This window comes from Galleria mellonella, unplaced genomic scaffold (assembly GCF_026898425.1).
Source record: "Galleria mellonella isolate WM207_F2 unplaced genomic scaffold, CSIRO_AGI_GalMel_v1 utg165, whole genome shotgun sequence".
Classification (NCBI taxonomy): Eukaryota; Metazoa; Arthropoda; class Insecta; order Lepidoptera; family Pyralidae; genus Galleria; species Galleria mellonella.
Window position 1 is genome coordinate 2,135,399 of NW_026442009.1, and position 17,992 is coordinate 2,153,390.

The 17,992-nt window shown below is 30.5% G+C and overlaps 3 protein-coding genes across 6 annotated transcripts in view; 2 read left to right on the top strand and 1 right to left on the bottom strand.

Moving 5' to 3' along the window:
• The first annotated feature begins 33 nt into the window (after positions 1-33).
• On the top strand, positions 34-5,518 carry LOC113518792 (probable ATP-dependent RNA helicase pitchoune). 4 transcript variants are annotated; one of them, XM_026903785.2, is made up of 9 exons: positions 150-508; positions 1,150-1,299; positions 1,692-1,856; positions 2,319-2,454; positions 2,674-2,836; positions 3,540-3,692; positions 3,884-4,051; positions 4,142-4,319; positions 5,035-5,518. In XM_026903785.2, exons 1-9 carry the CDS (start codon positions 259-261, stop codon positions 5,037-5,039), a joined length of 1,368 nt encoding a protein of 455 aa, XP_026759586.1. In that variant the 5' UTR covers positions 150-258; the 3' UTR covers positions 5,040-5,518. The 4 variants fall into 4 exon arrangements, with proteins under 4 accessions (XP_026759588.1, XP_026759585.1, XP_026759586.1 ...); XM_026903787.3 differs by lacking the exons at positions 150-508; positions 5,035-5,518 and adding an exon at positions 34-143 and having other exon boundaries at positions 4,142-4,330; XM_026903784.2 differs by lacking the exon at positions 5,035-5,518 and having other exon boundaries at positions 135-508; positions 4,142-4,330.
• LOC113518827 (probable ATP-dependent RNA helicase pitchoune) lies at positions 5,035-13,479 on the bottom strand. Its single transcript, XM_026903827.3, has 11 exons — positions 13,271-13,479; positions 13,067-13,138; positions 12,835-12,969; positions 11,728-11,988; positions 11,095-11,244; positions 10,365-10,529; positions 9,706-9,847; positions 8,783-8,942; positions 7,900-8,052; positions 7,449-7,619; positions 5,035-6,647 (listed from the first exon to the last, which is right to left on the bottom strand). The coding sequence occupies exons 1-11, from the start codon at positions 13,374-13,376 to the stop codon at positions 6,321-6,323; spliced, it is 1,842 nt and encodes a 613-aa protein (XP_026759628.2). The 5' UTR covers positions 13,377-13,479; the 3' UTR covers positions 5,035-6,320.
• The window catches only part of LOC113519010 (lachesin-like), a 165,069-nt gene continuing 159,756 nt past the window's right edge, over positions 12,680-17,992 (top strand). Inside the window, exon 1 of the mRNA XM_052892669.1 lies at positions 12,680-12,698. The gene's annotated coding sequence lies outside the window, so the exon portion shown is untranslated. The remainder of the gene's footprint in view (positions 12,699-17,992) is intronic.

Genomic DNA, 17,992 nt, shown 5'->3' on the forward strand with positions numbered 1-17,992 from the left:
GCTTTATTTCTATTGGTATAATAAAAAAAGAAATTGTCTTAGTAGCTAAATATAAGTAAACAAATTGAATAATATCAACATGGAACTAAACGCAGTTTGCCAAATGCACCCAAATGTCATTTTATTAATTTGGTTGTTTGTTGGTTAGTCAGCTGTCATATACTGTTTTCATTTTCATATGGATAAAATAATTCGTTTTGATTTTAATAGTATTAAGACTAGCCAATTTCTTTATTATTTAGTCGAAAATTAAAAGTAATGACTATGGAGGAAATAATATCGCAGTGCAATTTTGCCATGCTAGAAGGCAAAATAGATTCACGGTTGTTAGAGGTTATAAAAAGTTTAGGATTTGATAAACCCACAAGGATTCAGGTCCAATCTTTACCACATTTACTTGTTGGTAAAGATTTAATAGGTGCAGCGAAGACTGGCAGTGGGAAAACATTAGCATTTCTTATTCCTGTTATTGACCGACTAATAAAATTAGGATATAATGGAAAAAACGGTAACTTTTAATTCAATTTGAATTTATTAACAGTATGTAATGTGACAGTGTATTCTGTTATATTCATGGTATTGTTCATGTCTATAGGCAACGGTTACTTCTTTCAATCAGGTGGGCCGTCAGTTTGTTTAAAAACACCATAAATAGTTCTTTGTTTATTAATTTCTATTAAGTAGTTATATTGTGTCATATTATATCGTATTTCTTATTATTTCTTACTTTCTGTACTAATTAATTTATATAATAAAAAAGAATGTTATTTTATGATAATAGCACTAATTTACATGTTACTGAAAAGATTTTTGTTTTCTCTTATTATATAATTACTTACCATCAGGTAAGGTCAAGTGTAAACCCATCTTGTTTTAAAAATAAAACTAAGAGTATCCACTGACCCTATTCCTACTGATATTATAAATGTAAAAATTGTAAAAATAATTACTTGTTTTTTACACAATCATTATTAAATGGTTGGATGGATGTGGGATGTGTATTACATGGATGAAACATCATCAATAAATTATGGTGTTTATTGATAATGTTTCATTTATATGGTGTCTTAGATAGAAATTATATATATTCATAAAATGTATAATTTTATAAATGGATGATAAAACATGATAATATAAAGATATTTATAGGTACTGGCTGTATAATAATTTCACCAACAAGAGAATTAGCCCTGCAGACAAATGAAGTTCTCAAAAAACTACTAAAAAATATTGCCTTATCACATTGTTTAATAGTTGGAGGAGAAAAGAAGTCAAAAGACATACGAATGCTAAAGAAAGGTATGCTTATAAAAATCCTATATCCTTATCTTTTTTATAAAATTATTTATATGTATTGCATTGAGTAGCTGATAGTTAAACCAATAGAATGACCATAATTCATTTTGTATACATATTTCTAATCTGTCAATTAAAAATACTTCAATTAGTAAATAATTAAATGAGTAAAATTATTAAAATGAAAGATATAGTGTGTTTATATATCACCTTTTGGTACCTGATTTTCTTTATATGGATTGACAATATTTATTTATAAACTTTTCTATCCACTTGACTAAACCTTGTAAACCTAATTATAAAATTTACGGATGGAAAAGGACAAGATGTTGATCAACATATTCCAACTATATGGGTAAAAACTAGTAAATAAAATTGTTTATTATTTATTATAGGAGCTAATATTGTTGTGAGTACCCCAGGTCGTCTCTGGGATCATTTACAAAATAATGACAAGTTTAACTGTGATAACTTAAAATGTTTAGTACTTGATGAAGCTGATAAATTACTGGAAGCAGGATTTGAGAAACACATTAGTGGAATTATTAATTTGCTGCCAAGTAAGTATTTTAGATTATATTACAATAGACATTTCTTTTCATTATTAGTATATATAATTATTATTATTTTTTTTAGAAAATAAGATTTATAATCAAAATAAAAATATTTTATTCAACTATTTATGTCCATTACTTTTTGTAATTGAATTCTAAAGACGTTCTTTATGTTAATTCATAAGGTTTAAATAGTAAGAAGTATAGAAGTTGGTTGTGAATTTAATATTATCATCCAAAACTTTTACAAATAGCAAAAAACAGTCCTAGGGCACATTTTATTATGATCTAAAATTGCAACTTTAAATTTTTTGAATTTTTTTGTCTATCTAGCAGTTAACCAATAACTTGTACAGTGCATTGAAAATCTATCAAATTGTTATACATTATATTTACATGTTACATGAACATATTTACACATTGTTGTATTTATTTTTTTAATATTAAACATACTACTTTTTTTTCTAGAAAGCAGACAAACAATATTATTTAGTGCAACAATTGATAACAAGGTGGAGAATCTTGCACGGCTAGCACTCAGAAGTGACCCGGTACTGATATCAGTGAAAGATAAACAATCTACTGTTACAGGGTTGCAACAGGGGTAATACATATGCATAATATTTTTATTTTTAAAAGAGATTATAGATATATAGTGATTTTTATTTTATTAGCATAGTTTGAGCTGTTCAATATAATAATAATATATAATGTAATCAGTACAGTAATTTTTATCATCTCTTTATATTTATTGTGTTATGACTCCTCACTGGTTTTCTATAATCTGATTATACTATTAAAATTGTATAAATTTTTCTTTCAGATACTGTATATGTCCATTGGAATATAGGATACCTTGGCTATATAAAATGCTAAAGAAAACTAAAAAGTTGAAAGTTATGGTCTTCTTCTCCTCTTGTAAATCTGTGGATTTCCATTATGAATTTTTTAAAACACATTGCAAAGCATCTGTTTTAAAAATACATGTAAGAGATTGCTTTATTATTTTTAAATGTTGTTATACTTTATGTCAAAGCTGTCTAAAGTACTGCTTATATATGTGTAGTTTGCGTCGTGTTCTTGGTCTACAATATACACTAACGTTTTCCTTTTAAAATAATTCTGTATTATTAATCAATGGTATTTTTTTTCACAAAATTAAATTATTTGTTTTTGTGATCTTTCAATCTATTTTGTGGTTTGTATTGGCTTCACACGTAAGTCGTTTGGACTGCTTTGCTTCATAGCATAAGCTTCGATATATTTTATACTTTTAAAACCTAACGAAAAATTTAAATGTTCTTTTTCTGATTTAAGTATCTATTACAGGTATTGACATCGTAGAGCATATTTATGACTAAATATATGATGTCGGCCACAATTGCGTGTAACACTTTAGTATCATCTTACAGCATTACGTATCACGTGAAATTATTATCAAATATCCTCAAATTTAATGTTAAAAATTTGTCAGTCCTCAAAGTGATCTTATTTATGCACCATGGAATGGCAAACATGCTGGCTGCCTACCTGATGAAAAGTAGTCACCATTGTTTATGGATATGAAAATGACCTGTCATTAGTATGAATAATACCATAAATCAGATGCTTTTCTCTTCCTAACATTTCCAGTTGTTTGAGGATCCAGTTCATTTAAAATATAACCATATATTTTATTTATGATTTTAGGGAAAACAAACACAAGCAAAAAGGAAGGAATCATTTCAGATATTTGTTGAGGCCACACATTGTACACTGTTTTGTACAGATGTTGCTGCTAGAGGATTAGATATTCCTTGTGTAGATTGGATTGTTCAGTATGACCCACCAACGGATCCGAAAGTAAAAACAATTATGATTATTTATATTTATTTAATATAATTTTTAAATGAGTTTATATTATTTATTGTACATTGGCGTTTATATGCTCCTGGCTACAATATAATAATATAATTAGTTTATCTGTAATTTTATTTAGGTAAATATTTGTATTCTTTTGAGATATAAATATCTTAAGTTATTACATTTTTTAGGAATATATTCATAGAGTTGGCCGCACTGCTAGAGGATTAAATACAAAAGGGAATGCAGTTATAGTTCTTAGACCCGAGGAAGAAGAATTTATAAACTTCTTGCATAAAGAAAAGGTTTATTTAGATAAGTATAATTATTGTGACCCTGCCGTGGAAGTACAAGAAATGGTAAGAAGCAATAATTAAGTATTAAAAATTATTTAACAAGTATAATGTTTAATTCTTTTTTTTTTTAATATATCAAATATTATTTTGCAGTTAGAAGACATAATACTTAAGAATGGAGTCGTAAAAAAATTAGCAAGACAAGCATTTCTCTCTTACCTGAGATGTTACAAATGTCATCCATTAAAGAAGATTTTTAACATTAAAACATTGGATTTAAAGATGGCGGCAAAATCTTTTGGGTTTCAGGAGCAGCCCGACGTTGATTTTTGTATCCTTTGAAATACTTTAGTAGTGTTTGTTATTTATGCTATAACTGAACATCTCTTTTTGCAATTTAATTGTTGATATTAATTGACTCAAAAAATAATTTCATATCAAAATTTATAAAGTAATTGAAGAGATTTCATATATAGAAATAATATTTATTATGTATTGCATCATTACATTACATGCGACGCACATCGATTATTATAATACAGATAAGTCATAATAATTGCCAGACATTTTCCTGTTAACATTTTCTACGTGGGATTTCCAGAAATAACAATATGTAGTTTAATTTTCACCAATTTGTGTCCTTTAAATGATACCTTTTGATAATTATAATTTGCATAATTTTTGTAACGCAACTTTGATTAATTAGGTTTGTTAACGATGTTACTATCACCGGATAATTGGCAAAAGGCTAAATAAAAAAAAAAAACTTGAATCATGTTGATGAAAAACATGTTCTCTTGCTCATAAATTTCCGTTGAGTTTGTCGGGAACTAGTTATGAAATATATTATTCTTTTTTTTATATGGATATGTTTGGTTACCACACACCTGTAAAAGAAGGCGATCGGATATCGCATGTCGTTTTTTTTTAGGTAAATAGAGTTTATTCGCCATTTACAGAAGCCTCCCTGGAGACTGTTATTATTATTTCAATATCTAATCTACGAGCACATTTATGCTATTTAGTTTCCTTAATTGTATACACAGTATAATAAAAATGTAGGCAAGTGTAGTGTGGGGCGACCGTCTGTGAAATGGAATGACGATATCAAGAGTCGTTGGATGTAAGTTGCGCAGGATCGCACTTTGTGGCGTAATATGAGGGAGATCATCAGTAGTGGACATTGGATAGTTTATAATAATGATGATGACGATAGTAAAATTGGCCATCCAAAACATGGCATTTCTTCACAATAACAAGTATCTGTCACATGAAAACTGTCACTACTATACTAGACGCTTTGATATCACAAGTTATTTATTATATCGGAAAATACCTATTAATATCTCTAATGATCTGTCTTCATCAATTCTTATATTTATATAAATTTTATTTAGAAACTCCGAACCAAAATGTTACCAGCGCCAATAAGAATCTAATTCAATGTCATTTATACGCAGTGTTAATTTGTGATATCTATTTATATCTGTAATTATCACCCAAAAATAAATCAAGTAATGAAAATAACAATGTTGAATGCTTTTTATTGACACTAAAATGTCTACTCTTACTAAGATACCGTGTTCCAAGTAGTGCCTAAAAATTCACAAGTTTATCTAAAGTTATTAGTAATATCTATGACTTAAAAAAAGTAGAGTACCTGTTATGCAATGCTAATTTACTTATCAGTTCTTGAATTACTGTTATTATGTTTACATTTACGGAGGTTGGAGGGCGTATGTCACATATCCAATAATAAACTTACCAATCACATTGCTTAAAAATTATACTATTGTGTAAGGTGCAGACTTGGTGCATCTTATTCTGTAGAATTGAGACGGCAGGTACTAATTTTAATCTATGATTTTATTCTTATTTTTAACATTGTTAAAATCGACTTTTGCTATTCATACACCAGTTTTAGATAGAGTGACAAGAATATGATAGAGCATTTTTTATACTTTAGTGCTTTTATTGTGTATTAAGTATAAAACTTAATACACAATATTATTATTATTATGTAATTTAACTGAGCTTTAGTGTCTGTGTGTACAGTATCACGTGATATAAGTTCGTTCGTTAGTAAGCACAGAAAGTATTGATTTTTTATGTCTGTAAGGAAAATCGTGTTAACCTTTTTCTGCCTAGGTCATTCCTGTACCTCTTCTATACTATCTATTCATAGACAATGTGATATTCAACAATTGTATTGTTATATGAATTCATAGTATATTCTTTTATAATACGATAGAAAAATTACAAGATTTTTATATTATTAAAACAAACCATTTATATATATTATTTAAACAAGTGTTTTATTGAATAATATAATTTAACTTATAGAACGTTTGTTCCCACCCTTTTGCCTGTAGATTTTTGTTTTTTCCGTTTTTTTATGATTGTTGGGGGCGTTAAGAGTTTTGAAGTATCCGTAACCGCCTCCTCCTTTCCTCTTGGATGGTGGCCCCTTATTGGTTACTTTCAGTTCTACAGCTGGAGGTACTGTGAAACCGAATGATTTTGCAACTTTAGCCAAATCAATTGTATCGATATCAAATATTGTCTTAAGGTGGTGCGAGTCGTAAGCTCTTAAATAACTCTTGAATGCTTCCTTAGCAGACTGATTGAGGAAGTAGTTCCTTGATATTAATTTCTCCAGCTGCAAAAGATAATTTTTAATCAAATTAATTTGCTTACAAGTATTATTTTGTATTGTCATAATGTAATTTTACTAATTGCTGAAATCGAAATGTCGAGATTAGTAATAATTTTATTAAACAATATAATAATAAGTCGCCAAAGTAGTTTTGTTTATAAGCCCACTGAAAAGATGTGCAGATGACGTGAGCGTATTTCAAACACTTCAAAAGGGAGAGGAAGTTTCCACTTTAAATTATTTCGTGTGTATGTTATGATCCTTAAAACTGATATGATATCAAAAGAATAATAATAATATCCATCTATCGTGTCTATCTCAGAATTGTGTGGTGTATACCTTAGGATGGGATCGATGCTTTACGAAGACATGTCTGAGAGTACATATACGGCATTTTTAAGAAACCAGGCTCCCTCCGAAAAATAACCTTAAATACTCAATGATGGTACCATAGAATAGAGTTCATTGTTGCACTTATTAGAAATTTCTTCATTAAAGTATTAGTTTTCAAATAATAAACAAGTCATATTCAGATCAAACCTTAAGTTTAGTAAATTTTGGATAAGTATAGTCATACTTATCCTCATTATTATCATTAGGCAGTCGCCTCGACGCACTTTCACTGTTAAAGAAAAGGCGGAAACCATTTCAAAGTTGAAAAACGGTGAAAACAATGCTGATTTGTGCGAAGAAAAAAAAATATACATATATATAGGTTAGGTTTGATCTATGGTAGGTACAATAATGGGAATTTTATGAAGTTTTAAACAATAAAATAAAAGGATAGAAAAGTATAAATCAAACCTGCAATTGTATATCAGCCACTTTGTTCCAAGAGAATTCAAATTCATTAAGGGTAACTTTTGATTGTTTCAAAAATCGTAGAAAGCCTAGTTCTTCAGGACGTAAAAATAATAGAGCATGACCACTCGTTCCGAGCCCTCTCGCTGTTCTTCCTACTCTATGGATGTATTCCTATAAAAAAAGTAAAATTGTTGCGGTTATTGTATATAAAGGTAAATATTGATACAGTTTACTTCTATATTTATATTCAATATACAAGCGATTATTAAAAATAATGCATTCGAAAATTACGAAAATCGACATTAGCATTGCGACAAAATGGTATTTAACACACGAACTATTTTTCATATATCCACTATTGCATGCAAAAAATCTCACAGATTTCGATCACTTGAAGATACTGGTAAAAGGTAGAAATTAATAAATTGTTATTCTTCTACATAAATTTTACCTTTGGATCATCTGGTGGATCATATTGTACAATCCAGTCGACGGCAGGGATGTCTAGCCCTCGAGCGGCTACATCGGTGCATAGTAGAATGCCAGATTCTGCATTGCAGAATTGAAAGAATGTTGTGGTGCGCTTTGTCTGTTGTTGTTTACCCTTGAAATTAAAACATTTTTTTTATGTTCGATTGAATTAATGTGTACTTAGTTTGTTCTTTAGCATATTTACGTCCCCAAAAAATATGAAAATAGGTTTGAGATTTTTCATAGATGTACTTATATTTTCATGTATTCATTTTCATATATCCATTATGTTCAGTCCCATGCAAAAGATCACACAAACATTATTACAACTTGTAATATCATATCAATAGTATCCTATTGATGAACATGGGTCTCTCATTATAAGAGGGTATCAATTAATCAATCAATCACATCAGCCATTAAATGTCCACTATTGATATAAGCTTCCCCAATAACAGTGGTTTTGCCAGTAGTAGCCTAGTAGCCCTGCTTGGTAACTGAAGTTAGGTTTAGGTAGTGATTAAGAGAGATGCTGCTGCCTGTACCTCGGCCATTAAGTTCCCTTAGTCGCCTCTTACGACATACACGGGAAAGGATGATTTGGTTCATTCTATGCCAGGACCACACGGTAATAAGATGGTATTATCTAATATTATTGTCAGGTGTTTTATAAAGGGGATCAATGATTTTTTTGTGCATTGCTGTATAGCGCTTAGTTGCCATAGTCGCCTTTTACGACATCCTGGGGATGAAGTGGATAGTAATATTTATGTATACTCCATCTTCACATAAAGTACATGTTGTATGAATATGTTTTATGTGGCTAATGTGAGAGCGCAACAGTTGTGTGTGGATATACTTACATGTATAGACATGACAGGTAAATCAATATAGTTGAATAATTCATGGTGGTATTTAACCGACATGCAGGTCGAGAGAAACACCATGACCTTTTTCTTTCTATTCTTCTTTAGGAATGTGAAGAGAACCATCATACGTTTTTCAGATGGGCAGACAATGTACCTAAAATAATGTCATTATTAGTATTCAATCAAGTAAAAATATCTATAAGTTCTGTGTAAAATATTACACAGGCAAAAATATTCATAAATTTGTGAAAACAAAAATTTTATTTTTGAGTATAAACTAAGTCTGTATAATTAACATCCAATTTAATTAACATATAATATTTATTTGAGTTTTTGCATCTATAATTTTTTATAGTTTTAATTACAATACTGAAAATTTGTATTTTACAGGTTAGGAATGTGTGCTATTAACTAATATATTTATTAACTCTTTATATATATTAAACTTATGAAGTATGAAATGTCGTCTGTGTTATCGCTAAAGCAATTTCTTTCAGATCTTTGGGTAGAGGAGAAAAGAAAAAATACGGTAGCTATTTGGCGCAAGAAGTGTATCTAATAAAATAAATGGTTACGTTAATAAAATATAAGGAAATAATCAGATGCATATCTTACACTGATCTAAGTATTTATAATATATATATTACATAAATAAATATATAAAAAACAATTATAATTTAGATATACCAATGTTGTAATATTATTTATATATATATAACTATATATATTAATCATATATACGATTATTTCATACACAATAACGAGACCAGTATTTTATTTTATTTTTATTTAAAAGTAGGGAAGTCAATTCAGTACAAAACCTTATTCGAGTTTATTATTTACTCCATAACAAGATTTACTAGAATTCTTTCCTAAATATGGATTAAAAAAATATTATACTAATAATGTTAACTTACCCTTGTTCCAATGAATCAACAGTAGCTTGTTCCCTGTGGTCATCAACTCCTACATAAACAGGTTCATGTTTTACAGCAAGTGCAGTCAGCGCTTCTGTCTTCTTGGTTTGTGTTGCACTGAACAACATTGTTTGGCGCCGTTCTAAAATAAATACATATGTATAAATAAATAAATATATATTATGGAAGATTATTGTTATTATATAGGAGAGCCACTTGCAAATATAAAAAAAAATCTTATACAATAGTATATAAAGATATTGACAATGGATCAACACAATATGGGTCTTGGGCAATATGCTCTTTGCCCGAGCCGCAATTGTGAGGGCGAGACCCTTGCGTCAATGAGTTTTGACACAGAGGGCTAAGCCAGTGTTATTATAAATAGCAGCAGCCGAAAGAACAAAAAGTGGATGGGAATAACAAATATGTCGTCAAGTTGTGCGGGGCTGGATAACCGTCGCCCTGCGTGGGTTCTGCTGTACACAGGAGGTAGAGCGCGCGTCGCGTCCAGGGGGATGTGCGTAGAAAGAGGCCAGGCTCCTTAGGTATGGAGGTGATAGCCATTGTTTGCCCGGCTAAACATAATATGTGTCAGCCGACGGACACACTTCTACTCTGTCGGGACCCCAAGATCTAAGATTTTGTATATAACTTACTTGGCAATAACTTAATGATTTGTTTAACTTCTTCTTCAAAACCAATCTCCAGTATTCTGTCTGCTTCATCGATGACAAGGCATTGAAGGTTTTTGTATAGAAAATCTGGTGTGTTTTGCAAATGATCCAGAAGTCGACCCGGAGTTGCTACTAAAATGTTGATTCCTGTTGGCACAAGTGAAAAACTCTTTATCAATGATATAATTTAATATAATTATTATATGTGGTGATACAGAAAGAGTAAGGATATCAAAATAAATTTGTATATCCTCCATAGTTCATATTAATTTTGTGAAAATTGCTATACATTTTGTGAACATAGCTGTAAACCACAATCATGTATAAGGGATTTTATCAAGTCCGAAATTAGTTGGAAATTCTCTTAGTTATTATTGTGAGTAACTGTATAATAAATTAAACAAAAGTTTAATATATCATAATTCAAATAAATATTCATTATCATTTTCTTTGAATTTTGGTATAATATAACCAATGACTATTAAAGTTTTTCCTTTATTTATTATAAATGTTTTTTGTATTATATAGTGTTTGATATAGTATGTTATGTCATTTATTTAAATTTAATCATATTCAACTGGGAATTTATGTTCCTGGTGGTATTATATACTATATGCACTCTACATCATATTACAGCTATCCTAATATTTCACCTTTATTGATAGATGTTGAACTACATTAAATTTATAAAATAAATTATTAGTTTCCTTACCTTTAGATAACTTTTGAGCTTCTGTACTCCTATTAGCGCCACCCATTACTAATCCATAAGTATGATGGTGGTATTTCATTAATTCCATCAACACTCCAAATGTCTGCATGGATAATTCTCTTGTAGGAGACAATATAATCACGCCCGTACCTTAAAACATTGGTCAATTTCGTTTTATTGAGAATTAACTGAAATTACTTTTATTTTAGAGATAAGATTATCAGATATCCATTCTGTGTTCATATAACTACTCAAACATACTCCTTAAACTTCAGCATTCATGTGATATCAACAATGAATGTGCCTCAACAGAATTCACTGGAGACTCAATTTATTGTTGATTTCATATAAACACTTATTTGGAAATATGGAGTTGTTTCATATTCGCCTTTTTGTCATCATTTCTCATACATCTTTGAATGATTTAGTAGATATTCAATATGTTAAGGAAGGAATATTCTCAAAGTATGTGTGTTAAGTTTATAAGTCTTTAGATATATAGATATAGTATATACTTGGTACATATATCTATGTGAGAAAAGGTACAATGTTTGCAATTTCAAGTTGCATAAAATAATATAAAAGTTCTTAACATGATAGTATTTTTTATATACCTATTATAATGAAACATACCATTTCTAGGCTTAAACTTCAGTTTATAAATTAGATCAATAGCAGGTATGAGGAAGGCTAGTGTTTTTCCTGATCCTGTTCTTGCTGCTCCAACTAAATCTCTTCCCTCCAGTAATGGTGGGATTGCTTTTGCTTGAATTTCTGTCATGGTAGTAAATCCCATATCTTTTATACCCATGAGTGTAGCTTCACAAACTTTGCTCTCTAAAGATGAAAATTTCTGATCTGATAGTATACCAAGACATAAACTGGATCCAGGTACTGTAAAAGAAAAAAGTTCTCCATCAATTTTATATCCTCTAATTGTATGAACTCATTTCTAAAATAGGTGTTCTACTTTATAAATTAATAAAAGGTTATAAAAATATCAAATAAATACTCTTGTATTCATAATAATCACCATGTGGTCACAGCATCGAATGCTTCTGCTCTGCTGAGCATAGGTCTCCCCATATTGGGGTGTTTTGCCCATAGTTGCTGTAGTTGGCAGATGAGTTGGCAACAGTTAGGTTTAGGTGGAGGTTTTAATAGGGACGCTGTTACCCATTCCTTGACACTATTAAGTAACTCTGTCTCCTTTTATGACATCCATGGGGAAAGAAGAGATGCTCTATTCTATGTCGGGACCACATAGCAGTAATAAGTATAGTAGAATCCCGATTATCCAGACTTATTCTTAACGGCTCTAATTACAGATTTAGAAATGGTATAATGGGTAAATAGGCATTATATAATCCATTATTTTTATAGTTCATAACTTTTTTTATATCATGTTATTTAAATGACATAATATGTAAAACCCTTTATTAATTACAAAAATATTAATTATGTATTTTCAAAAGTCATTTACATTTTCTGACAGTAGCCATTAGTGTTTTGCAATGTAGTAAGGTTGGACAAAAAAATATGCTCTTAATTTAAATTTTTTTTTTACAACACAGGGGACAAACGAGCATGCGGCTCACCTGATGGTAAGTGACTACTGCCGCCCATGATCACCCACAACACCACCACATTTAAATTTTAAATGGTGGCAATGATTTTGAAAAAGAAGTTTAAGGTAATCTGCACAAAAACAAATCTAATTAATTTGCAATAATTACATACATTGACTGTCTTCAGTGTCAGGTTTGATTTCTATTTCACTATCAGAACCATCCTGTTCATTACTGCCATCTGAATTATCATTCTTCTGTTGCACTGGTTCTTCTTCGATTTGAATTTTCTCTTTTTTTCGTTTCTCTATGAAAAAAAAAAAAATAAGGTTAGCAAAGTTATTGTTACATATGAAACTAATTGCACTGACTGTTATTTTTACTGTATTATTAGTAAGACTTACTTTTAGGAACAGTTTTTTCATTATGTTCATTATTCTCATGTGGACGTTTTTTAACATCGGCTGGATCGGGTTCTAAAAAAATATTATAAACAACGATTAATAAAAACACCAAGACTTGATTCGTAATTGTATATAATTGGAGGAAGATATTTTATTATAATAAATATTGTTTAAAAACGTATTATAGGTTATGCTCGTAGGTACCTGCGATGTTGTCGGGTGCTGAATTCGATTTTAGACTCGTAAGTTTAGCTTTCTTTTTCTCCCTTTTTTTAATCTTCCTCATCAAAATTTTATCTGGTGTAGGCATTTTATATTGTTTCTTTTTGTAGAATTAAATAAAACGTGGATAGATATAACACAATAAAGAAATGTACCAAAATCTAACCACAGATTAGAGAACGCGAATTCTGACGTTCACTATCTACAATATTTAGGGATCACCAATACTTTATGTCGATAAAATTGGAAAATGATTCTGTGGTACCATTCGGATGTATCTACATAATAAAATAAATAAATTATAATAAAATTGTATGAATTTGAGTTTGTTAAAAATTTAAATTTAAGTAAGTATTTAAAAAAAATGCTGCTTTATATAGTAAAATTTTTAAATTCCATAAACTGGTTACATAGATTTCATACAAATGTTTTATTCTAAGTGATCTCATAAAACTGAGACTGACGGGCAAAAAATAAGGAAATGTCTATGCATATCTATCACAGAGAGAGAAATCACTTCGATATATATTAGATTATGCTAATTTAACTCATAATATTGCTTATTATTCAGTTGTTTGATCAGGCCATAAATAGTTTAATAGTTTATTGTATTATCGATACTTTAATTTTTTACTATTTATGATACGATATTATGTTAGTGAAAACAAGTCTAATATTTTTTTATAAGGGTTAGTTAAAGTGACCACACCCCATCTGATATGGTAAGCAGATTATATGGTTAGTGTCCGACCAAACTTTCGGTTTCGGTTTCGGCTAGTTTCGCCCAGAAATTCTACTTTTTAGGCGAAATATTGGTCAAAACTTTCGGCCGTTTTTTTTCTTCACTTCCAAGAGTAAGCATAATTTTAACATGTTTTTGCATATAAATATCTATGACATATGATGGATGTGGAGTTTTACAGGAGACCAATAATGTTATTTAATATTTTAAATATTTTATTACGTGCAATGTTACAACGATTATTTTAGTGACAAGACATAAGTCAGTTTATTTCTCTATTTAATTGAGCTGTAGGTCTATGGCCGTGTACAACCTCTTTCTTACACTCCTCCTCACGGCATAGTATCTACCTACTGTAGGAGTCCCAGCTCTTGGCGACAGTATTCATATTTAGGACGAGGCAAAGCTTTTGTAAAGATGTCCGCTATCATATTCCCTGTTCCTAGGTATGAAAGTTGCACCACATTTTGTTGCACCATATCTCTTATAAAATGTTGGCGGATATCGATATGTTTGGATTTGGCGCTAATACTCGTAATAGGGTTCATTGCTAACTGTTGTGCGGCTTGATTGTCGTTGTGAATAGTAATTCCTTTTTGTTTGAAGTAACCCAAATTAGTCAGAATATTTTTCAAATGAACAGCCTCTTTTGTACATTCGCTCAAAGACATGTACTCGGCTTCCGCCGTTGAGAGTGCTACAGTCCTTTGTTTTCTTGACTCCCAACTTATGACCGCACCGTTCTTTATAAAACAATGGCCGGTATATGACCGTCTATCTAATGGACACGATGCCCAGTCGGCATCTGCGTAACCCTTTATAATTTTATCTCCATTCTTGTGGAATGTTAATTTTAAATCTATTGTACCTTTTAAATATCTAATTACGCGCTTTGCAGCTGCCCAGTGTTCTTTTCCATAATACGCATTGAATTGACCAAGATAGCTAACAGCATGAGCTATGTCTGGTCGCGTGGCAACTGACAGGTACATGAGGGCTCCAATCAAGTTTCTATAGGGTAAGTTCGAATCTGGATGTTCTTCTTTCTTTAATTTTAATGCTGTCTCCATAGGAGTTGCCACAGGTTTTGCATCTTGCATGGAGAATTTCTTAAGGATATCTTTAATGTATTTCGTTTGACTCATAGTAATTTTTTCTTTATCCTGTTTAAATTCTATACCTAAACAGTATTTCAACTCTCCGATGTCTTTCATTTCGAACTTTCTCTCTAGTGCTTTCTTTACTTCTTTTAATATTTCTGAACTTGAATATGCTATAATTAAATCGTCAACATAGACTGTTATTATTATTTTATCTCCTCCTTTCTTCAATAGGTATATGCAAGGATCTGCATTACATGATTCAAAACCTATATCTTTTAATTCTGCATCTAATTTTTTATACCATTGGCGTCCGGATTGTTTTAATCCGTATAAAGCCTTTTGAAGCTTGCAAACTTTTTCTTCTTTAATATTTCTAATATCTTCTAGCATCCGTTTAGCCTTATTGAAGAATGTTAAATCATTTCGACTACTTTCGTCAACCATAATTTCCATTACATATTTTTCTAAGTAAGTAAGCATTTTCATTTGTATATTTTCTTCTAGCTCTCCATTAAGATACGCTGTAGTGACATCCATTTGATCTAATTTTAGATTATCCTCTATGGCTGAACTAATGACTGATCTAACAGAACTTAGTTTCACAACGGGGGCAAATGTTTCAGTATAATCTACACCAGGTTGCTGTGTGAATCCCCGCGCTACTAACCTAGCCTTCTTTATTTCAGTGTTATCTGCTTTCGTTTTTATTCTTAATATCATTTTGTAATCTACTTCATTGATACCTTTTTCTTTCTTTGCTATTGTCCACGTTCCGTTTTTAATGTGTGCTTTTATTTCAGCTTTGATAGCATCGTGCCAACCTGTATCATTTTCATCGTGTTCACCAAGGTAAGCCATTTCTGTCACGTGCATGCTCTCATCTGTATCATTTTCTACTTTGTAATCTTTCAACCATGCTGGTCTCTTTTTATCTCTTTGTGGTCTTTTATGTTGTGACGTTCTGGGTTCTATATTACTAAGATTATCTTCTTCCTCAGTTAGCGTTATGGGTTCTTCATTTGTGGTATTATCGTCATCATTTTGATCAGAAACTATAGGTTGAATTTGTTCATCTATTTGCTTCGTATCTATTTGTTCTGAATTTAATTGTATATACGACTTAATACCTTCTTCATTTTCATTTGTTTTTATTTCTTCGTAATGTAAATCTTTTAAGAATTTTACATCTCTACTTATAACGACTCTTTTCAATTCTGAGACCCATATTCTGTAGCCTTTCGTATTTTCGGAGTAGCCGACAAAAAATCCTTTCTTAGCTCTGGGTGAAAATTTTCTTAAATTTCTTTTATTTAATACAAAAGCTTTTACTCCGAAACATCTGAAATGTCTCACTGATGGAGTGTAACCAACCCATATCTCGAAAGGTGTTTTTCCATTTGTGGCCTTGGAAGGTACTCTATTCGTTATATAATTCGCCGTGTGTATTGCTTCGGCCCAAAAACTTTCTGGTATTTTTGATTCGATTAACATGCATCGAGCTTTTTCCAAGAGAGTTCTATTTCTCCGTTCAGCTAACCCATTATGTTGGGGCGTATAAGGAGCTGATAAGCGTCGAGCTATGCCGTTTTCCTTTAAATACGTGTTGAATTCGTTATTAACATATTCCTTTCCGTTATCTGTCTGCAATATTTTTATTTTATTTCCTGTATATCTTTCCATTTCCTTTTTATATTCTATAAACTTTCCTAAAACTTCACTTTTATTTTTCAGAAAATAGACTCTGCCATATCTGCTGTATTCATCCGTAAAGGTGACGAAGTATCTGTGATCTCCGTTACTATTTACGGGCATTGGACCACACACATCTGAGTGTATAGTATGTAGTTTTTGAGGAGCTTTTGTTTCTTCAGGCCTTTCCTTCGGAAAAGGTAAATTCGTCATTTTTCCTTTTACGCAACTTTCACATTCTTTTAATTTGTCATTCTCATTAAAATCAATGCCTTTTATTATATTATTTCTCATAGCTCGTTTTAAATCATATTCATTTAAATGTCCTAGTTTTTTGTGCCATATGTCTATATCTGATTCTTCTTTATAGGCTTGATTTGCTTTTTCTTTTGTGCTTAAATTTGCATTCACATAATAAGGTTTATCTTCCTTCCTTGCTGTAATTATTGGTTTTCCATTTGGATTTTTAATAATTGCATTATTCTTTGTAAATAATACGTTAAAACCATTTTCAGTAATTCGTGCTACGGATATCAAATTAGTTGATAACTCTGGAATATATAAGGTATTGTGTAAATTTACTGTTTCATTTTTAATTTTTATCTTTACTAACCCTTTGCCTTCTATCTTTTCTGTTTTATTCGAGGCTAACTTAAGTGTTCCATTTTCTTCTTTATTTATGAACACGAAAAGAGATTTATCATTGCACATGTGGGATGTGCACCCACTATCAATGCACCATTTATTATCATTTTTATTTTCTATAGTATAACAAGATTCAGTGCAATATAAATTTACATTTTTATTTCTTACATTTTTGTTAAACCAACAATCACTTGTTTTGTGTCCAAATTTGTGACAGTTGTCACATTGTATTCTATTTCCATTTGAATTCTTATTTTTGAATTTTTGAAATCGATAAGATTTTTGTTTATGTTTCCCTCCATAAAATGCTTCTTCTTCTTCCTCCTTTTCCAGATTTTTATTTAAACGAGCTTCACTTTCTTCTATAATTTTCGTTTTGAGTTCTTCGAGGTACGGAAGTTTATCACGAGACTCGATAGCCACTCTGAAGTTCTCGTAGGAATCTGGCAAACTGTATAGTAACATTATGCTCAGGAGGTCTTCATTGATGCTGATGTCCATGTCTTTTAATTTATCCACCAAGTC